We start from the raw sequence: 23,530 nt of genomic DNA on the forward strand, positions 1-23,530 counted from the left end.
TTTACACTGTATAATTCAGTAATTTAGTATATTCACAGAATTGTGCAGTGTTCACCACAAGCTAAGTTTAAAACATGTTTGTCACCCCAAAAAGAAATCCCCATCAGCATTAGCAGTCATTCCTCATTGCTTCTGACCCTAGCTCTAGCAACCGTGAATTTATTTTCTGTCTCCATAGATATGCCTATTTTTGACATTTCATGTTAATATAATCATGCAATAAGTGGTCTTTTGTGATTAGCTTCTGTCACTTAGCATAATTGTTTTCAAGGTTCATCAGTGTTGTTGCATGTTTCACTGTATGAATATGCCATGTTTTGTTTATCCATTCATCTATTGATGAACATTTGAGTTGTTTCCAATTTTTGTCTATTGTGAATAATTCTAATGTGAACATTCATTTACAGTGTGTGTATGTATGTTTTTAATTTTCTTTGGTATATAACTAGGGGTGGAATTGTTGGGTAGCATGGTAACTCTAAGTCTGTGTTTAACCTTTTGAGAAACTGCCAGAATGTTTTCCATAGTGGCTGAACTATTTTATTACACTTCCCCCAGTAGTATCTGAGGGCTCCAACTTCTCTACATCTAAAAGTTTTATAGTTTTAGCACTTACACTTAGATCTGTGGTCTGTTTTAAGTAAATTTTCAGGTATAATGTGAAGTGGAGATCTAACTTCATTCTTTTGCATGTGGCTATTCAATTGTCCCAGTACCATTTGTTGAGAAGACTATTCTTTCCCCATATTGAATGACCTTAGCACCTTTGTCAAAAATCAACTTATCATAAGTGTAAGAGTTTATTTCTGGACTCTTGATTCTATTCCATTGATCTATATGTCTAGCCTTATGCTGGTACCACAGTTGTCTTGATTACTGTAGCTAGGTAGTAAGTTTTGAAATTGGGAATTGCAAGTCCTCCAGTTTTGTTCTTTTTAATGATTGTTTGGACTTTTCTGGGTCCCTTATATTTCCATATGAATGTTAGGATCAGCTTTTCAATTTGTGCACAGAAGCCAGCTGGAATTTTGATAGGGATTGCATTGAATTTATAGAACAATTTGGGGAATATTGTTATCTTAAGAATATTGTGTTCTGGTCCATGAACCTGGGATGTCTTTTCATTTATTTAGGTTATTTAATTTTCTCTCATTTATTTATTTTTATCATTTTTTTTTTTTGTAGAGACGAGGTTTTGCTATGTTTCCTAGGCTGGTATCAAACTCCTGGCCTCAAGCAGTCCTCTCACCTTGGCCTCTCAAAGTGCTAGGATTATAGGTGTGAGCCACCATGCCTGGCCAGACCTATGTGTGGTATTTTTGTTGTTCTTTTAGAGACAGGATCTTGCTCTGTTGCCCAGGCTGGAGTAATGTGGCCCAATCATAGCTCACTGCAGCCTCAACCTCCTGGGCTCAGGGGATCCTCCTCCCTCAGCCTCCCAAGTAAGTAGGACTATGGGGGTATGCCACTGTGCCTGGCTAGTTAAAAAAATATATATTTTTTGGGGTAGAGGTAGGGTTTTACTATGTTGTCTAGGCTTATCTTGAGTTCCTGGGCTCAAGTGATCCTCCCACCTTGCCTTCCCAAAGTGCTGAAATTACAGGCATGAGCCACTGCGACTGGCCAGACCTATGTGTTTTAATTGTCCACAAGCTCAAACTTAAATCAGTGATGTGACGTAGCTGCAAAAAAAGCTAGCACGGCCCTAGGCTATGTTAATAGATACATAGTGTCCACATCTAGGTAGTTAATTCACATTTTGAATATTGTGATAACTTCTAGGCATCATATTTTAAAATTACTGGGTTGGTGTACAAAATATATCATATGAAAAATATTTGGAGAATATAGTGATGTTTGTCTCAGAAAAAGAAGACAGTAGGAATGATAGCTCTCTTTGAATATTTTAAGGACTATTGTATTAAAAAGGAATTAAACTCCACAGGATAGAATGAAGAACAATGGGTAGAAATTCTAGGAAGACGGATTGTGACTTTATGTAAGTTGCCTTTTATCAGTGATAGTAATCGTATAATGGAATAGCTTTCCTGCAAGATTCTAAGTCTGTTTTCACTGGAAAACTGTAAGCAAAGATGTGAGTATCCTAATAATTATACATTGCAGAAGGAATTCCTTCGTTTGGTAGGAAATTTGACTACTGTGATCCTTAAGTCCCTTTTAACACCGAGATCCTATGATTTCAGAAGGTCTTGTAGCATTTCTTCAGTGTGGTGGATGTTGATATCTAAATGGCATCTTCTTTATATAGCTGGTTAAAAGTGTTAGTTGTTATAATCAGTAATGAGAACCATATAATTCTTGACTTTGATAAGTGATGACATCTTCAGAAGTTGAAGTGAAGGCTAATTCCTTTTGCTGTAAGTTCATTTTTCATTTCTAAGACACTCTCACCATTAGAGTTTATGAGTTTTGTTGATATTTGCTTGGGAGAAGACATCTTTAAAATGGCGGTTAATAGCAGTGTTTGATAATGAGTTTTCTCTGTCCTAATAAAGCTCCTGAGAGGCCTTATCTTTTTCTAGGCACCTACCATTTAACCAGTTAGATAATTGCTTTATTATTTATTAAATTATTCAACAGACAAGGAATATCTTCTATGAACAGACTACTATGCTAGGTTTTGTAGAGTAATGCAAACAATCGCATATCCTATCCTCAAGGATTATAGTTTAGTTGGTGAGATAAACGATGCATATACAAGATAGAAAAAATTGGGTACTATAATAGTTGTACAGATAAATGATCTACATGCAGTGTTCAGTGCTGTGTGTGAGTGGAGATATAATATATGGTCATTTTCCTTAAGAAAATTATAAGCTAGTTTGAGAGATAGGCCATGAGTACATGTTCTAAAACTGGAAAAAGGAGAATATTAAGTGCCAAATGAATGACTTAGGTTAGGTGGGACACAGACTTGGTCTAAAGTGGTCGCATCACCTTCCTCACAATTGTTAACATTTTATTTTTCCTCAATCCCTATATCCACTTTCAAGGTGAAGGATACTTTTCTGTGTATGCATGTGCCAGATTATCCTTCTGTAATCTTTCGGAATTGTAAAAATAACTATAGATCTTGGTGTTTCTCCTAATTCCCCATTTCCCTTGGTTACTGGCAGTGCCTCTTTCTGCATTGTGCATCATCTGCAGATGCAAGGATCGTATATTTTGCTTCTGCTCCCTCCCCTATTTAAAGTGAGACCATTTGTAGAAGCTGACAAGGTCACACTGAGGAAGGGGCTATGAGCTTACCTATAAAGACTATGATGGAGGCTATCCTGGAGATACAAGCCAAGTGAAAACCAGCTTTCTCTATTATATCAAGGACTTTGGTTCACCATCTTTCCTAGTAGTTAAAAAAGTAGTAATGTAAAAAAAATTAATCTGCATTGTCAGCTTCTAGCATAGTACATAGCACGTAATAGATATTATGTAAATGTGTGTGGTACAAATGAATCTGCTCTCCCCCTATTATTCCTTTCTGATCTTCCCCCCCCCCATCCTATCAAAAGAGTGGCAAGTAGTATGTAAAATGTGAAAGACTGAAAAACACTGGTACAGGCAAGTGCTACAAGAGTGTAGAAAAGTGGGGAGATTATTGTGGACTGGGTTGTAGGGGAAGACACACAGGATTTAGAGCATGATTTGAACTTTGAAGGAAGAAACAGACTTAGGAAAGTGGGGAAGAGGGTACAGAATATTCCAGGCAGAGCAAAGGTTTGCACATGAGCAAAGTCATATAAGGCAGTAATGTGCATGCCATGTTTAAGGAAGAGTGTGACCAGTTTATCTGAAGGAAAGTATTTTGCAAGGGCACGATAAGTGCTAAGTCTGGAGAAGTAAGTAGGGCCAGGTTGAGAAAGCCCAAATATACCTCTTTGAAAAAATGCTTTTGGTATTTTCCTAAAAGTACTGGGGTAATTGAAAGTGTTTAGGAAGAGGTTTGGTGGCACCTAGTGAAGAGTAACCTGTAATCATGTTTAGACTTGATTGAAAAGTAAACAGAATCAAGGCATAGTGTAACCATGAACTGGTGAAAGCCTGGACTATAGTAGTACCAATGAGAATGAGAAAGAAGGGACAGATATAGGAGACATATAAAGGAAGCAATCATTTATGCTCAGTGAGAAGGACTTGAACCATTGAATCTTTGGAGGCAGGAAAGGGAGGATAATAAAGCCTGTTCATTCCACAAACATTTACATGTTGTTAGGAGGTGGGAGAGTACGGTCAAAAGTAGAGCAAACACTGCTAGGCATGGTGGCTCACACCTGTAATCCCAGCACTTTGGGAGGCCAAGGTGGGAGGATCATTTGAGGTCAGGAGTTCAAGACCAGCATGGGCAACATAGCTAGACCCTATCTCTGTGAGAAAAGAAAAAAAAAATTAGGCAGGCGTGGTGGCACATGGCTGTGGTCTCAGCTTCATGGGAGGCTGAAACAGGAGGATCACAGGTTGAGGCTGCAGTGAGCCATGATCACACTATGGCACTCCAGCCTGGGTGGTAGAGTGAATCCCTATCTTTAAAAAATCAAATTTAATTACATTAAAATTTCAAAAAGCAGAGCAAACAAAAAAGAAGGAATACCAGAGATGAAAGAGGACTAGAACAGTGTGAGTCATCCATGAGAAGAGAGCTTGGAGAAAAGGATGATCAACAGTGGCCAGTGCGTCAGAGAAATAAAAGAAAATGAGGTTGGAATAAACGGCATTGAACCTGATGTTTAGGAAGATGATAGTGACCATAGAAAGCAGTTTCAGTAGTAAGGTGTCTTAGTTCATTTCGTATTGCTATAATGGCATACCTGAGGCTGGGTAATTTATAAAGAAAAGAGATTTATTCTTGCTCATGGTTCTACACGCTGTACAAGAAGCATATGCCAGCATCTGCTTCTGGCCAAGGACCTCAGTAAGCTTTCAGTCATGCCAAAAGTCTAAGGGCGAGCAGGCATGTCACATGACAAGAGAGGGAAGAAGAGATACAGGGGAGGGTGATACCAGACTCTTTCAAACAATGCCATCTTACAGGAACTACTAGAGCAAGAACTCACTGTTACTGTGGGGAGGGAGCCAAGTCATTCATGAGTGATCTGACTCCATGACCTAAACACCTCCCACTGGGCCTTACCTCCAAAATTGAGGCATCATATTTCTTTCTTTTCTTTCTTCCTTTTTTTTTTTTTTTTGGTATTTCTAGTAGAGATGAGGGTTTCCCCATGTTGGCCAGGCTGGTCTCGAGCTCCTGGCCTCAAGTGATCTGCCTGCCTTGGCCTCCCAAAGTGCTGGGACTATAGGCATGAGCCACTGCCTAAATACTTAGTCTTTTCTAATGAAGTTGGTGGTGGTGTTAACAAATGTGATTTGATTTGATTTGATTTTTTTTGAGACCGAGTCTCACTCTGTTGCCCAGGCTGGAGGGCAGTGGTGCCATCTCGGCTCACTGCAACCTCCACCTCCTGGGTTCAAGCGATTCTCCTGCCTCAGCCTCCCAGGTAGCTAGCTGGGACTACAGGCAGCCGCCACCATGCTCAGCTAATTTTTGTATTTTTAGTACAGATGGTGTTTCACCATGTTGACCAGACATGGTCTCGAACTCCTGACCTTGGGTGATCCACCCGCCTCAGCCTCCCAGAGTGCTGGGACTACAGGCATGAGCCACCATGCCTGGCCAACAAATGTGTTTCTAAAAACTTTAAAAAATTTTGAAATAAGCATAGATTTGCAGGAAGCTACAAAAATAGTAAAGAGAGATCTGTGTATCCTTCACCCAGTTTTTCCCCAGTGGTAATGTCTTGCATACATATAGTGCAATATAAAACCAGGAAATAGACATTGATACAATCCACAGACCTTATTTAGATTTCACCAGTTTTATATGAACTCACTTGTGTGTGTTCGCGTATGTTTATATAGTTCTGTACAATTTCATCACATATGTAGGTGTAGATTCATACCACCACAATCAAGATACAGAACAATTTCATTACCGCACAGATTCTTTACATAACCCCTTTATAGGGATACCCCTTTCCTGTCATCCAAAACCCAGGCAACCAAAACCTAGTCTCCATCTCTATAATTTTGTCATTTTAAGAACATTGTATAAATGTAATAATACACTATGTAACCATTTCATATTGATTGTTCTCACTCAGTATTTTTTTTTCTTTTTTTTGCGATCCATCCTTGTTGTTTTATGTGTTAATAGTTTGTTCTTTTTGTTTGTTTGTTTTTGAGACAGAGTCTTGCTCTGTCGCCCAGGCTGGAGTGCAGTGGCGTGATCTCGGCTCACTGCAACTACTGCCACCCGGGTTCAAGCGATTCTCCTGCCTCAGCCTCCCAAGTAGCTGAGATTACAGACATGTGCCACCACACCTGGCTAATTTTTCTGTATTTTTTAGTAGAGATGGGGTTTTGCCATGTTGACCAGGCTGGTCTCAAACTCCTGGCCTCAAGTGATCCATCTACCTCTGCCTACCAAAGTGCTGGGATTATAGGCATGAGTCAACGCACCCAGCCCTGTTCTCTTTTTATTGCTATGTAGAATTCTATGCTATGGATGTACCAATTTGTTTAGCCATTCACCATTGAAAGAATTTGGGTTGTTTCCAATTTTTGGCTACTGTAAATAAGTTGGCATGAACATTTTCTTACAGGTTTTTGTGTGGACATAAAGGGTATATTAAGTTTTTTTTTTTAAGAAACTGCCAACTGTTTTCTAGAGTGGCCATGCCATTTTACATTCTGTGTTTTGTTCGTTTTGTTTTGTTTTGTTTTTGAGACAGTCTCACTCTGTCACCCAGGCTGGAATGCAGTGGCATGATCTCAGCTCACTGCAATCTCTGCCTCCCAGGCTCAAGTGATTCTCCTGCCTCAGCCTCCCGAGTGGTTGAGACTACAGGTGTGTGCCACCATGCCTGGCTAATTTTTGTATTTTTAGTAGAAATGGGGCTTTGCCATGTTGGCCAGGCTGGTCTCAAACTGCTGACCTCAGGTTATCTGCCCACCTCGGCCTCCCAAAGTGGTGGGATTACAGGCGTGAGCCACTGCAACTGGCCACCATTTAGATTCTTACCAGTAATGTATGAGAGATCCCATTTCTTTGCATCCTTGCCAGCATTTGGTATTGTGACCAATTTTTTTATTGTAGCTATCCTAATAGATATATAGTGATATCTCAATGTGGTTTTAATTTGCATTTCTCTAATGGCTAATGATGTTGAACATCTTTTCATTTACTTATTTGCCATTTGTATCTCCCTTTAGGCAAAATATCTGTCATTTTTCTTGTCTATTTTCTATTTCGATTGATAGTTTACTGTTCAATTTATGGGATTATTTATATATTCTAGATATGATTCCCTTGTCAGTAAATGTTCGCGAATATGGTCTCATTGTAGCTTGTCTTTTTGTCCTTTTTAATAGGGTCACAGAATACAGTTTTGATAAAGTCCAATTTATTGATTTCTTTTTCTTTTATGGATCATGCTTTCAGTGTCATGTCTCAGAATGTTTCACCTAACCCTAGGTCTCTTAAATTTCCATTTGAATTTTAAGATCAGCATGTTAATTTGTGCAAAAAAAAAGCCAACTGGAATTTTAATGAAATTGGATTAAACTTATAGATCAACTTGGGGACTATTGCCATTTTAATATATTGTCTTTTTGTTTTGTTTTGTTTTTGAGACAATGTCTCACTCTATTGACAAGGCTGGAGTGCAGTGGTGCCATCTCGGCTCACTGCAACCTCTGCTTCCCGGGTTCAAGCGATTTTCCTGCCTTAGCCTCCTAAGTAGCTGGGATTACAGGCACATGCCACCATGCCTAGCTACTTTTTGTATTTTTAGTAGAGATGGAGTTTTGCCATGTTGACCAGGCTGGTCTCGAACTCCTGGCCTCAGGTGATCAGCCTACCTTGGCCTCCCAAAGTGCTGGGATTACAGGGGTGAGCCACTGGGCCCGGCCCTGATGGTAGTTTTGACTGCCCAAAATGTACACATTTTTAAATACTGACTTACAGTTTATGAAATGCTTTCACATCTGCGATCCCATTTGATCCTCATAAGATCAATCCTGTATTGTAGACATTACTGTCCCTATTTTATAGTTAAGAAAGTAGAGCCTCAAAGAGATTGTGACTTACCTAAGTTCACTGAGCCAAGAAGTGGAAAAGCTGGGAATGCAAAGCTCATATTCTTTTCACTACATCAGTATAGGCAGGACATCACTCCACACCTAATGAATCACAGCCTCCAAGTGGTGAGAGCTGGACATGTGATTTTCAGAAAGCTCCACTGGTGAGTCTGATGCTCGCAAAAGGTTACTACAGCACTGTGTTGTGCTGCCTCTTCTTTAAGACTTCTTTTACTTGAAATCTTTATCTTTGGGGCTTGAAATATTTATTTCTATTCATAAGAAGATGAATAAATTTTCAAAACTAGCCTGAATTATTAGAGCTTTGATTTCTCTAAGATAAAAATCTGAGTAATGATAGACACTATATGAGTTGTTTGAACATTAAAGTCTCATATTGTTTTATATGTTATAAGAACAGAGAGCAGCATCTATCCTCTGATATGGGGTTTCACTCAGCCTTCCTCTTTCATAGTAAGATTTTCTCCACCTTGAATAATGAATTAATCAGCAAGTATTCATAGAATATAGTGTAGAAAGGGATATTATTTTGTAATCTCTGTATAGAGATTTGGCTTATTGAGGCACTTGTGTTAGCAATTTATTTTCCCCTTTAATAATATCTAGTATTAAAGCCTTATAAGAGAGTATCTACTGAGCAAGATGTCAGGCTTACTATTCAGCAGTTAGAAGAGAAAACTAGAGAGAAGCTGGCGTCTTACGTGTTGTTTATATTTTCTTCTCTCTACTCAATTCTTTTATTATTCAAAGCACAATAATATTTGACACCACGTAAAGAAGAGAAGAAAATAGCAAGTGTAGTATTTTATTATTTCCTTGTACGTATCCACGGTTTTCTTAAAAAAAATGCTTTGTCAGCTTTTTTTTTTTTTTTGGTGACAGAGTCTCGCTCTGTCGCCCAGGCTGGAGTGCATTGGTGTGATCTCAGCTCACTGCAAGCTCCGCCTCCCGAGTAGCTGGTATTGCAGGTGCCCACCACCACACCGGGCTAATTTGTGTGTGTGTGTGTGAGAGAGAGAGTGTGTGTGTGTGTGTGTGTATGTGTGTGTGTTTTAAGTAGAGACAGGATTTCACCATGTTGCTCAAGCTGGTCTCAAACTGCTGACCTCAGGTGATCTACCCACCTTGGCCTCCCTAAGTGCTGGGATTATAGGCGTGAGCCACCATGCCTGGCCAACTAAGTTCTTAAATGGCTGAAACAAGCCTCTTCTACAAGTGGTAAAGTAATGTGTGATTGATGTTTTCATTCATTTGGGGGTGTTCAGTCATAGAATGGTAGAAATGAAAGGGACCCTACAGATAGTCTAGTACAGTCTCCTCACTTTATGAATGAGGAAACAATCTGTGAGAGCTTAAGGCTCAAAGTTACACATGATAAATGGCAGAGTGGCTCTTTTGGCTTCATGATGAGATTGTATTAAGCTGCTTTTCTTTTTTCTTAAAAAACTTTTTTTAAAGAGATGGGGTTTTGCTCTGTCATCTGTGGCAGGAGTAGAGTGGTATCTTCTTAGCTTACTGCAGCTTCGAACTCCTGGACTTGAGCAATTTTCCCGCCTCAGCCTCTAAAGTAGCTGGAACTGTAGGTATGTGCCACCATATCTGGCTAATTGATAAGCTGCTTTTTGTAGTGGATATACACAGCAGTTCAGACTATGAGGTTATTGTGAGCTTGTTTTAAGACAAAGACTGCTGTTTAACTTAATTCCTCTAATGTAAAGGTGAATTCAAGAGCTATTCAAGTTGCAGAAGCATCTAGTAGACCTGGCATTATGTCATAATATAATAACATAAGGTAGTACAACCAGTTTTTGCATTTCCAGAAAAAAGTAAATGACTCCCAGTCATTCGGTATCAACTCTGTGTTACCAAAGATTACCACTTATTCTTCTGTATTTTGAGCAAGCTATTTGTTTAGCTCGAACAACCAGTATTGCTAAAAATATTAGAAAACAAAATAAGACTTTTAAACACTAGTTAAAATGCTAAAATCGACTTAGAGACAAATAACCTTGTAATTTCATTTTAACCAGTTATTGACATTCTTTGTCTTTTTCAGGCAGTTGCTCAAGGGGATTTTCAAAGAGCATCTATGTGTGTACTGCAGTGTAAAGATATGTTGATGAGGCTCCCCCAGATGGTGAGTGAAATCTGCATTCTCCAAGAGTTTGAAAATATGCTATATCAAGTTCCAGGAAGAATCATTACTACTTCATGCAACCTTTTGGAAATTCTGTTTGAGATCAATTCCACATAAGTAGCTGATCTTTGAAATATTTTGCTTCCTTTGTTCTTTACCAGAAAGGGCATTTGAAAAAGCTATATGGAATATTTCTTTTTTTTTTTTGAGATGGAGTCTCACTCTGTCGCCCAGGCTGGAGTTCACTGGTGCGATCCCGGCTCACTGCAACCTCCACCTCCCGGGTTCAAGTGATTCTTGTGCCTCAGCCTCCCAAGTAGCTGGGATTACAGGCCTGTGCCACCACACCTGGCTACTTTTTGTATTTTTAGTACAGACGGGGTTTCACCATGGTGGCCAGGCTGCTCTGGAACTCCTGGCCTCAAGTGATCCGCCCACCTCAGCCTCCCAAAGTGCTGGGATTACAGGCGTGAGCTACCACACCTGGCCAATGTGGAATATTTCTTAAAATTTTCTTTGCTTTGTCTTTTATTGTCAAACCATCTTGATAACATTTGCTCCATATTTCATGCTATACAACAAAAGAAAGAAAAAAAATGAGTTTGCTGACAAGGTTGATAGCAGTTAATCATGTTACTGCCATAGTATTTTTCTATACTGGGATTTGGAGATGTGAGAGATTTGATAGGATAAAGCCTGCATCCTGGACTGGATCTCATGAAAATTCCTAAATATATAGTTTTTTGCTTTTTCATTTTATCTTCCCTTTCCATTCTTTCTCTCCTATTTCAGTGCCTATGCCTACTTCAGTCTTTATTATCACAGAGGGATTAAAAATGGAGATATAATTTGGTATTAGGGAGAATGTTCCCAGTATTGCATACATCATACCTATTTGTGAGATTGGTCTTATTTTTTCCCCAAATTGGGTGTCATAATGTAGAACTTAATTCAGTAAACATTTATATGTTGCCTGTTATGTGTCACATCAGACATTCTTCTAGGCTTTAAAAACTTTTAAAACAATTTCATATTTATAGAAAAGTTATAAGAATAGTACAAAGAACTCCTGTATGCCCTTTGCCTGGAAATGTCATTCAAATTTTCCAATAATGTTCTATATAGAAAATGGTTTCAATCTAGAATTATACATAGTCTTCAGGCCCCTTCAATCTGGAAATCTGGAACACCTCCTCATTTTTGCCTTGCTATTCATGATCTTGGCAGTTTTGAAGATTACAGATCAGTCATTTTGTAGCATATGATTTAATATGGGTTTAGCCAAAGTTTCCTCATGATTAGAACAGGTTATGAATTTGAGGCCAGAAAATCACAGAAGAGATTCTATGTTCTATTCATGGCTTCCTATTAGGTGGTATACAGGATTGACTTATACTATTATTGCTGGTGCTAGCTTTAATCTCTTAAGATCGTGTCTTCCAGGTTTTTTTGCTGTAAACCTGTATCATTTTGTGAGTGATACACTGAAACTATGGAAAATCTAATTTCTCATTCTACTTTCACCAACTTTATTCTTTTTTCCTCCAATTTTCTAGCTTTATTGGGTATATAATTGACAAAATTTGTATATATTTATGATATATAACATGATATTTTAATATATTATACATCATGAAAAGATCACAATCAAGCCAATTTATATATTCATCAACTCACACAGATTTTTTTGTGGAGAAATATTTAAGATCTACTTTCTTAGCAATTTTCAAGTATACAATACATTATTATAATATTAACTATAGTCACTGTGCTATACAGTACAGTCCTAGAACTTATTCATACGGCCTAAATGAAACTTTGTACCCTCTACCCCTTTATTTGACGAGATAGAGTATTGCTCTGTCGCCAGACTAGAGTGCAGTGGCATGATCCTGGCTCACTGCAGCCTCAACCTCCTGGGCTAAAATGATCCTCCCACCTCAGCCTCCTGAGTAGCTGGGACTACAGGTGCTTGCCACCAAGGCTGGCTAGTTGTTTTACTTTTTTGGAGCGATGGGGGTCTCACTATGTTGCACAGGCTGATCGTGAACTCCTGGGCTCAGGCAGTCCACTTGCCCCAGCCTCCCAAAGTACTGGGATTGTAGATGGGAGCCACTGTGCTTGGACACTTTGTTCCCTTTGACCAGTGTCTCCTCATCCATTCCCCAAACCCGTGGCAACCACCTTTATACTCTCTACTTCTATGAACTCAGCTTTTTCAGAATCCACATATAAGTGAGATCGTGCAGTCAGTATTTGTCTTTCTGTGGCTGGCTTATTTCACTTAGCTTAATGTCCTCCAGGTTCATCTGTGTTATCACAAATGGCAGGATTTCCTTCTTTTTTATGGCTGAATAGTATTCTGTTGTATATAAATAGCACATTTTCTTTACCCATTCATCCCTTGTTGGACTCAGGTTGATTCCATAGCTTGGCTATTGTAAATAATGCTGAAGTGAACAAGGGATTGCAGATATCTCTTAAAGATACTTATTTTATTTCCTTTGGGTGTGTATCCAGAAGTGGGATTGCTGGATCATATGGTAGTTACATTTTTAATTTTTCAAGCAATCTCTATACTATTTTCTGTAGTGGGTGTACTAATTTACATTCCCACCAGCAGTGTACAAAGGTTTCCTTTTCTCCATGCCCTTGCCAACACTTACCTTTTGTCTTTTTGATAATAGACATTCTAACAGATGTGAGGTAACATCTCATGGTGATTTTAATTTGCATTTCCCTGATGGTTAGTGATGTTGAGCATTTTTTCATATACCTGTTGCTGATTTGTATGTCTTCCTTAGAGAAATATCTATTCAGGTCTTTTGCCCATTTTTTCATTGGGTTGTTTACTTGCTATTGAAGTGTTTGGGTTCTTTGTATATTTTGGAGATTAACTCTTTATCAGATGTATGATTTGTGGATATTTTCTCCTATTCTGTAGGTTGTCTCTTCACTCCTTTGATTGTTTCCTTTGTTGTGCAGAAGCATTTTAGTTTGATGCAATCCCATTTGCCTATTTTTGCTTTTGTCACCTGTGGGAGTCATATCCAAAAAAAAATCCTTGACCAGAGGTCTATCTCTCTCTTTCCCTCTAATAATTGCTTTATATATTTGAGTGCTCCAGTGTTGGGTGCATGTGTATGTGAAACTGTTATTTCCTCTTGCTGAATTTTCCAATTTATCCTTATATAGTGACCTTTTTTTCTCTCTCTTTAAATTTTTTGTCTTGAAATCTATTTTGTCTGATATAAGTATAGATACTCCTGCTCTTTTGTGGTTTCCGTTGTCATGGAATATCTTTTCCATCCCTTTATTTTCAATCTATGCGTATCTTCATGGGGAAGTGTGTTTCTTGTAGGCAAGAGATCACTGGGTCTTGTTTTTTTTTTTAATCCGTTCAACCACTTTTGATTGGAGAGTTTAGTCTATTTACATTCAGTGTTATTACTGATAAGTAATGACTTACTCCTGCACTTTGTTATTTGCTTTCTGATTGTTTTTGGTTTTCTAGTTTTTATTCTATTCTACTTCTTTCTTTCCTGTCTTCCTTTTAGTGAAGATGATTTTCACTGGTGGTATGATTTAATTTCTTGCTTTTTATTTTTTGTGTATTCGTTGTTTTTCAGTTTCAGGTTACTATGAGGCTTGCAAATGCTATCTTATAACCCATTATTTTAAATTGATGACAGTGTAACACTGATTGTATTAACAAAGAGACACACACACACACATACACAAACTAATAAAAACTCTACACTTTAACTTTGTTCCCCTAATTTTTAACTTTTTTTGTTTTTCTTTCTTTTTTTTTTTTTTTTGAGACGGAGCCTCACTCTGTCGCCCGGGGTGCAGTGCAGTGACGCGATCTCGGCTCACCGCAAGCTCTACCTCCCGGGTGTATGCCCTTCTCCTGCCTCAGCCTCCCGAGTAACTGGGACTACAGGCGCCCGCCAAGACGCGCTAATTTTTTGTTTTTTAATAGAGACGGGGTTTTACCGTGTTAGCCAGGATGGTCTCGACCTCCTGACCTCGTGATCCACCCACCTCAGCCTCCCAAAATGCTGGGATTACAGACGTGAGCCACCGCGCCCGGCCTTTTTGTTTGTTTTTCTTTATGTCTTATGGTACTGTCTATGCTTTGAAAAGTTGTAGTTATTTCTGTTTGGTTCATCATTCATTCTTTCTACTTAAGTCAAGAGAAGTTTACACCCCACAATTTCAGTGTGATACCATTCTGTCTTTTTCTGTGTGCTTTTTTTTTTTTTTTTTTGAGACAGAATGTTGCTCTGTCACCCAGGCTCTGGAGTGCAGTGGCATGATCTCGGCTCACTGCAACATCTGCATCCCGGGTTCAAGCAATTCTCCTGTCTCAGCCTCCCAAGTAGCTGGGACTACAGGCGCACGCCACCAGACCCGGCTAATTTTTGTATTTTTAGTAGAGATGGGGTTTCACCATATTGGTCAGGCTGGTCTCGAACTCCTGACCTCAGGCAATCTACCTGCCTCCACCTCCCAAAGTGCTGGGATTACAGGCATGAGCCACTGTGTCCAGCCGTGTGCTTACTATTACTGGTGAGTTTTGTACCTTGAGGTGACTTCTTCTTGCTCATTAACATCCTTTTCTTTCAGATTGAACAACTCCCTTTAGCATTTCTTGCAGGACAGGTCTGGTGTTGATGAAATCCCTCAGCTTTTGTTTGTCTGGGAAAGTCTTTATTTCTCTCTCATGTTTGAAAGATACTTTCTGCTGGATATACTATCCTAGGGTGAACATTTTTTTTCTCCTTCAGCACTTTAAATATGTCATGCCTCTCTTTCCTGGCCTGTAAATTTTCCGCTGATAAGTTGGCTGCCAGATGTATTGAAGTTCCATTGTATGTGATTTTTTTTCTTTTCTTTTACTGTTTTTGGAATTCTTTCTTTATCCTTGACCTTTGGGAGTTTGATTATTAAATGCCTTGAGGTGTTCTTCTTTGGGTTAAATCTGCTTGGTGTTCTATAACCTTCTTATACTTGAATGTTGATATCTTTCTCCAGGTTTGGGGTATTCTTTGATATTATCTCTTTGAATAAACTTCTTACCCATAGCTCTTTCCCTACCTCCTCTTTAAGGCCAATGGATCTTAGACTTACCCTTTTGAGGCTATTTTCTAGATCATGTAGGTATGCTTCATGCTTTTTTATTCTTTTTTCTTTTGTCTCCTCTGATTGTATATTTTCAAATAGCCTGTCTTGAAGCTCACTAGTTTTCTTCTGCTTGATCAATTCTGCTGCTAAGAGACTGATGCATTCTTAAGCATGTCAATTGCATTTTCAACTCCAGCATTTCTGCTTGATTCTTTTAAATTATTTCAGTCTCTTTGTTAAATTTATCTGATAGAATTCCGAATTCTTTCTTTGTGTTAGAATTTCTTTGAGTTTCCTCAAAATAGCTATTTTGAATTTTCTGTCCGAAAAGTCACATATCTCTGTTTCTCCAGAATTGGTCCCTGGTGCCATATTTAATTCATTTGGTAAAGTCATGTTTTCCTGGATGGTATTGATGCTTGTAGATATTCTTCGGTGTCTGGGCATTGAAGAATTAGGTATTTATTGTAGTCTTCTCGATCTAGGCTTGCTCATGCCAGTCCTTGGGAAGGCCTTCCAGTTATTCAAAGAGACTTGGACCCCAAGTCTAATAATGCTGTGTTTCTTGTAGACCCATAAAGGGTACTTGCCTTGATGACTTTGGATAACATCTGAAAGAATTCTCTGGTTTACCAGGCAGAAGCTCTTGTTCTTTACCCTTACTTTCTCTGAAACATATGGAGTCGCTGTCTCTGTGTTGAGCTGGGGGTGTGGTGATGCAAGCACCCTGGGGGTGTGTTGATGCAAGCACTGGGCCTGTGCTGTGTCAGACTTGAAGCCAGCACAGCACTGGACCTTGCCCAAGGAAGGCCCTTCCCTTTAGGATGGTGAGTTCCCCCACAACCCGGGTGTGTCCAAAGATGCTCTCTGGGAGCCAGCAATTGGAGTCAGGAACTTTAGCAATTTACCTGATGTTTTATTCTACTGTAGTTAAGCTGGCACTCAAATCACAATACAAAGCCCTTCCCACTCTTCCCTCCCTTTCCACAGGCAGAGGAGCCTCTCCCTGTGGCTGCCACCATCAGTGGTCCATGGGGTGTTCTGCTAGGCTACCACTGATGTTCATATAAAGCCCAAGGTCTCTTCCATCAGCTTGTGGTGAATGCTGCCAGGCCTGGGACTCACCCTTAAGGACAGTGGGCTCTCCTGTGGCCCAGGATGAGAAATGCTGTCCAAGAGGCTACACCTGGATTTGGGGAACCCAAGAGCCAAGCTGGTACCTAGAGTGCAGTACAAAGTCCTCTTTACTTTTCCTCTGCTTTTCTCAAACAAAAGGAGTCTTTCACTGGCGCCACCACAGCTAGGAATGTGCTGGGTGTCCCCTGAAGCCAGCACTTCTCAGAGCCCAAGGCCCATGGTGTACTCCCTGGGTCATTAATGGTTATTCCAGGGTTATACCAAGGGTTCTTTAGTCAGCAGGTGATTAATCCTGCCAGAACTGGATCCTTTCCTTCAAGGCAGTGGGTTCCCTTTTGGCCCAGGACGTGTCTAGAAATGTGGTTTGAGAGCTAGGTCCTGGAATGGGGGCCTCACTACTCTGCCCAGTGCCCTGTTCTACTGTGACTGAGCTGGTATCCAAGATGCTAGACAAAGTCCTCTTTACTCTTCCCTCTCCTCTCCTTAGGCAGAAGGAAGGAATCACTTTCATTGCTACGAGCTTTACTGCCTGGGGTTGGGGAAGGGATGGTGCAAGCCCTCCCTTTGCTATGCCAGCTGGTGTCTCCCTAGGTCACGTGGCAAATTCACTGGCTCTAAGCCCAGCCTTCCACTAAGAGTTGCCTAGGAATTGCAGTACTTGTGCCCTAGACTGCCATTCAAGTTTATGTAGGACCCCAGAGCACTTCAACCCACAGTGGCGAGGCTTGCCAAAAAACTCAAGTTCCCACCACTGGAATGAGGGTAATTCTCCTGTGGCTAAGGCTGGTCCAAATGCTCCCTCTGTGCACAGGCGCTGGCTGAACCCAGCATGACTTTTTTCTCCACTGTGACTGTGCAGCACTGAGTTCAATGTAAAGTTTCCCAGACGCTGTGCTCTTCCTCTGCAAAGTGCACAGATTCTCTCTCTGCACTGCATAGCTGCTGCTAGAGGATGGGGGAGGGGTGGCCTTGGCGATTCAAGACTGTTTCTCCTGCCCTCTTCAATGCGTCTTTCTACAGTATGTAGTTAAAACCAAGTACTGTGAGTGTTCACCTGATTTTGGTTCTTGTGATGGTGCTTTTCTGTGTGCAGACAGTTGTTAAAATTTGGTGTTCCAGTGGAGGGGACAAACAATGCAGGCTTTTATTCCATGATCTTGCCCCGCCCTTATTTTAACATTTTTTTTTTGACATGGAGTTTTGCTCTTGTTGCCCAGGCTGGAGTGCAGTGTCACAGTCTTGGCTCACTGCAACCTTCACCTCCCGGGTTCAAACGATCCTCCTGCCTCAGCCTCCCAAGTAACTGGGATTACAGGCATGAGCCACCATGCCCGCCTGATTTTTGTATTTTTAGTAGAGACTGGGGGTGGTTTCATTATGTTGGCCAGGCTGCTCTCGAACTCCTGACCTCAGGTGAACCACCCACCTCAGCCTCCCAAAGCGCTGGAATTACAGGCATGAGCTTCTGCGCCCAATCAGCATCTCTTATAAGGTGATTATTTATTTATTTATTTATTTTATTTGAGACTGAGTCTCACTCTTTCACACCCAGGCTGGAGTGCAGTGGCACGATCTCAGCTTACTGCAACCCGTTTCCCGGTTCAAGTGCTTTTCCTGCCTCAGCCTCCCGAGTAGCTGGGATTACAAGTGTACACCACCACGCCCAGCTAATTATTGTATTTTTAGTAGAGACAGGGTTTCGCCATGTTGGCCAGGCTGGTCTCAGAATTGACCTCAAGTGATCTACCCGCCTCCGCCTCCCAAAGTGCTGGAATTACAGGCGTGAGCCAACGCACCCTACCCCTATACATTTTCTGTATTACATTTTTGGCTTGTGGGTCTTGTCTAAATTTTGGGGGAATGTTGATATTTTTATTATAGCAGGTAATCAATCTCGTAGATTCAGGTAAATTTTAAACTCATTTTTTTTGTGGGTTATGGTTCCAATGTTGTTTCAATTTTGCAATGCACTTCAGGTTTGTTTTGCATACGCAACAGTCATTGGTCAGTCCTGGTACTTGGCAGAGGTTTATCTGTTAGCTCAGTTATCAAAGTTTTTGTTATGTAAATTAGGTTGAGATTCCTGGTTGTTGAGGTTGTAGGATGAGCCTTGAACTTAATCAACTTTATTTTGTTGCTTTTCTGAGCTCCTCTCTCTCTCTCTATGATCTTCTTGGTAATTTCTGGTTCTCTGAGCTGTCCTTTTCAGTCCTCTAACCAGTAACTATCCATAATCTGCAGTTGCACTGTGACTGGGGCCAAGCAATAGGAAGACACAGGCAGAGGAAAAAAAGCAGTAGGAGTTTGCCCCATCCTGTGGGAACTACTACTGCACTGAATGGAGAGTAAGGTTTTCCTCTCTCAAAGTTTTGAGTATTATGGTTTCCCCTAGCTACCACTGCTGTTGCCACCATGGGATTGCCTAGGGCCTGAGCACAAGAGAGTGGAAGAAAGATGAAACAAAAACCAAAACTGAATATTTGCACTTCCTCTGAGCAACTCAAGCCAGAAGTAGAGAAGCACCCTCAGTCTGTATCACAGCATTCGCTTCTGAGTTTCTGGCTGCATTAAGTTTAGGCTAGGGCATATTACAGGAAAAGAATGGTAAACTTACCACCAGTTTGGTGTTAATTTGAATTCTGGTGTTCTTCCTTTAAGGCTGTGGTATGGTTTCAACGTTTGATGCCACCCACGCCCCCCCCAACCAAATCTCATGTTGAAATTTCATCCCTAATGTTGGAGGTGGGGCTTAGTGGGAGGTGTTTGTATCATGAAGGCAGATCTCTCATGAATAGCTTGGTGCAGTCCCCATGGTAATGAGTGAGTTCCCTCTATTAGTTCCTGCTAGAGCTGGTTATTTAAAAGAGCCTGCCATCTCTCTCTGCTCTCTCTCTTGCTTCTGCTCTCTCTCTTGCTTCCACTCTCTAGCCATGTGATTTTTGCTCAGACCAGCTTCTCTTTGCCTTCCACCATGAGTGGAAGCAGCCTGAAGCCCTCATCAGAAGCAGATACTGGCACCACCTTGTACAACCTGCAAAAGCGTTAATCAAATGAACCTCATTTTAAAATAAATTACCCAAGGAGTGACAGAAAATGTGAAAAAAATTACTCTTCCTCAGGTATTCCTTTATAGTGACACAAACTGATTAAGGCCGATGTGTGTGTGTGTGTGTGTGTGTTTCCTTTTTCCTCTTTCCTTTTTTGAGACAGGGTCTCACTCTGTCACCCAGGCTGGAGTGCAGTGATGTGATCTCACCCACTCTGCCACCCAGGCTGAGTCACCCAGGCTGGAGGGCAGTGGCATGATCTTGGCTCACTGCAACTACCACCACCCAGGTTCAAGCGATTCTCCTGCCTCAGCTTCCCGAGTAAGCTGGCATTACAGGCATGCCCCACCATGCCCGACTAATTTTTGTATTTTAAGCTCACTGCAGCCTCGATTTCCCGGGCTCAAGAAGTCTTCCCACCTCAGCCTTCTGGGACTACAGGCACGTGTGTGCTTTCTTGATCAAGCCATGAAATTAGCTATTTATCTCAGGAGTCCTTATTTATTTTAGTAGAAAATCTTATTTAGAAGCTGAGATCTGGGCATTACGCATTCTCATTGCTTTTGGGATGTCACTGCTCTCTCAGACCCTCACAGTGGAAAGAGCATGTGTGTGTGTGTGTGTGTGTGTATAATATACACTTATATACTTCCATTACATTTATCTATATTATTTATTATTTATCTATCTTCTATCATCCCTAATATACTGAAAACCATGATACCGTCTGTTTCAATCCAACAACAAAATATTCATCCTAATTTTGTCCCTTTTCATATTTCTAATTCTCTTCTCCAGTAACAAAAAACTTGGCTTCAGTTATCCTTAATGTATTTATGTATTTAATCAGTACCCCTGTATGTTACCAATCTTCCATGTTCTCTGCCACTCTGTTCACTGTGAGGACGCCCTCTTCTCCATGCTCATGCTCTGACTATTCATTTTGGGTTTCTCTCCCTGGGTGCTTACCCTCTTCCTTCTACTCTGACTCCCTTTACCTTACCATTATTTCATGTCTATGTTCTCTCACCCTATTTGGGCTCTGAATCTACATACTCATCTCCTGGGTGGAAGAATAATACTTTCTTTGTTTGTTTGTTTGAGACAGAGTCTCAGTCTGTCACCCAGGCTGGAGTGCAGTGGCATGATATCGGCTCACTGCAACTACCACCTCCCAGGTTCAAGCGATTCTCCTTCCTCAGCCTCCCGAGTAGCTGGGATTATAGACATGCACCACCGTGCCTGGCTAATTTTTGTATTTTCAATAGGGCTGGGGGTTTTACCATGTTGGCCAAGCTGGTCTCAAATTCCTGACCTCAAGTGATCTGCCTGCCTCAGCCTCCCAAAATGCTGGGATTACAGGCATGAGAATACTTTCTTATACTAGACTGATCGCATAGAATCTTATCGGGGAGACCACTCAGTCCTCAGAATCTCTGTCCCCCTGGAAAATTATAGAACTATAAAAATAAATTTTTAAAATACCTGTTTTTCAAGTGGCCACTGCTATAGGAAGAGAAAGTACATAAAGAATGGATGCCTGTCATGGAGTAATGGGTGATGACATCAGTATGCCTCTAATCCTATTGGAGACTATTATTCTAAGCGAAGTAACTCAGGAATGGAAACCCAAACATCATATGTTCTCACTCATAAGTGGGAGCTAAGCTATGAGGATGCAAAGGCATAAGAATGACATAGTGGACTTTGGGGACTCAGGGGGAAAGGGTGGGAAGGAGATGTGGGATAGAAGACTACAAATTGGGTGCAGTTTATACTGCTCGGGTGATGGGTGCACCAAAATCTCACGGATCACCACCAAAGAACTTAACTCATGTAACCAAACACCACCTGTTCTCCAATAACCTATGGAAATAAAAAGTAAAAAAAAAATGAAATTTTAAAAAGATGTCTTTAATCCTTTTAAGATGATTTTGTGAAGTCCTTAAAAATCAAAACCAAAAAACATACTCTTAAGCAAGTCAAACTTAATTAACTTCTATTTTAAAGTAAATATATGCCACACAGCACTTGTAGAAGTTTGACAGAGGTGTGAAATCAAGCAATGAAATGGATAGCAATGCAGTAGTCTCCCCTTATCTGTGGGGGACATGTTCCAAGATGTACAGTGGATACCTGAAACTGCGCATAGTACCAAATCCTATGTATACTATGTTTTTTCCTATATATACACACATATGATAAATTTTAATTTATAAATTAGACATTGTAAGAAATGAATACTACTAATAAAGTAGAATAATTATAGCAATATCCTATAATAAAAGTTATGTGAATGTGATCTCTCTCTCTTTTAAAATACCTTATTTTATTATACTCACCCTTCTTTCCTTGGGTAACTGAAGCCATGGCAGGAGGGAAAACCATGGATGGGATGAACTACTGTAATGATTTAGTGTTCAGCTTCTGTAAGTTTATAGTAATAAATTTATTAACTGGAATAACTGGGATACAGTAATGTTTTATTTAATGGAACTTCCTGATTTAGTGAGAGTTAGAAAATTCTTTTATTTTGAACATTTATTTAAAAAGATGTTTGCATATACTTACTTTTATAAGTGGAACATAGGATTTCTTTCTTTGATATTTGAGACTCATGTAATTAATTACTCAAGATAATGTTCAAGATCTGTGTACAGCCTTGTAGGAGGAGCTACTCATTAGTATGTCTAGTTGTGAGACATTTCACTGCTTTGAAAATCAGTATTCTCATCTGTAAAGTGAGAGTGTATAACAACATGGTCTCAAAGATCACTTCAGTATGAAAATTCCTAGTCCTCAATTTAGGGAATCCCTGAGCCATAGTGCAGAGGGTATGTGTGCCTATGTATGTATGTATTTTTTATAATAAAAATCTCTGGTAGCAGCTTGTTTACTTAATTCTTTACCTCCTTCTCCTGTTAATCAGAATTTTATTTTGAGTAGTTTGTATGCTTTGGCTTGCTTTTTTATGTTTTATTTGTATCCTTAGTTTCTTCTAGAATTATCTTCTGTATAGAGTTTTACTTCATTATGAAACTTTTATTTATGCAAAGTAAATGGCGAATTGATGTCTGAAACTCTTTGAAGTAATTCATTCAGGATTCAGCTAGATTTCATTGCTGCTCTGTGGGGCACAAAGCTTCTAAATGAGGTCTAGGCTGCTTACTCTTTATTACAATTCTTTTATTCTCTTTTGCCTATATAAATTTACCATTTTATAGCCAAATATTTGAAAGATAATGTGTAAATATTCTGTACATTTATCTCTGTAGTAACATTCAATCTCTTGGCACATAAATGAATTACTGCTCTTGACGTAAAACTCAGTTTTCTGCCTGTTATGGGCTAGTAGGCATATAATTGCTTTCTGTAGACCTTTCTGCCCACTGCTTTACATAGCTGGGAGTGCCTAATCATTTAAGGTTATCTAGTTTCATTCCAAACTCAAAATCATTTGAGCCTTAAAAATGACTCATTGGAATATTTGTAACGACACGTTCCGTAAATTTTAAGTGAGTCGTATACTTTTAAACTAAATATCCACAGTATATGGAAAGTTTGGCCAGGTTTGTTCATGTTTTTGAGGCTCTTTATGTAGCCATTAGAACATTTATGATTCATTCTAACAAATGTCAATGTTAATTTTTAGCTCAGGTTGTCACTGTTATTTTCTTTTTCTTTTTTTTTTTTTTAACGGGCAAATAAAAATTGCATTTATTTATCATGTACCAAGTGATGTTTTGAAATGTGCGAACATTGTGGTATAGCTCAATTGAGCTAATTTTTTTTTACATGCTTATTAACAAAACTTTTAATGCAGAAAAACATAAATAAAAATACACTATGACCCACCAACCAGAGGTAAACACTGTTAACATTTTTTGTACTCCTTTTTACATTTTCT

At 39.8% G+C, this 23,530-nt stretch overlaps 1 protein-coding gene across 2 annotated transcripts in view; it reads left to right on the forward strand.

Moving 5' to 3' along the window:
* Positions 1–23,530, forward strand: part of TEX11 (testis expressed 11) — a 350,946-nt gene that overhangs the window by 59,315 nt on the left and 268,101 nt on the right. For both annotated transcript variants that reach the window (XM_011943127.1, XM_011943129.1), the window contains one exon: positions 10,229–10,309. In XM_011943127.1, coding sequence (XP_011798517.1) covers positions 10,229–10,309 — 81 coding nt within the window. The remainder of the gene's footprint in view (positions 1–10,228; positions 10,310–23,530) is intronic.

Source organism: Colobus angolensis, unplaced genomic scaffold (genome assembly GCF_000951035.1).
Source record: "Colobus angolensis palliatus isolate OR3802 unplaced genomic scaffold, Cang.pa_1.0 Scaffold216, whole genome shotgun sequence".
In the NCBI taxonomy this organism is placed as follows: Eukaryota; Metazoa; Chordata; class Mammalia; order Primates; family Cercopithecidae; genus Colobus; species Colobus angolensis.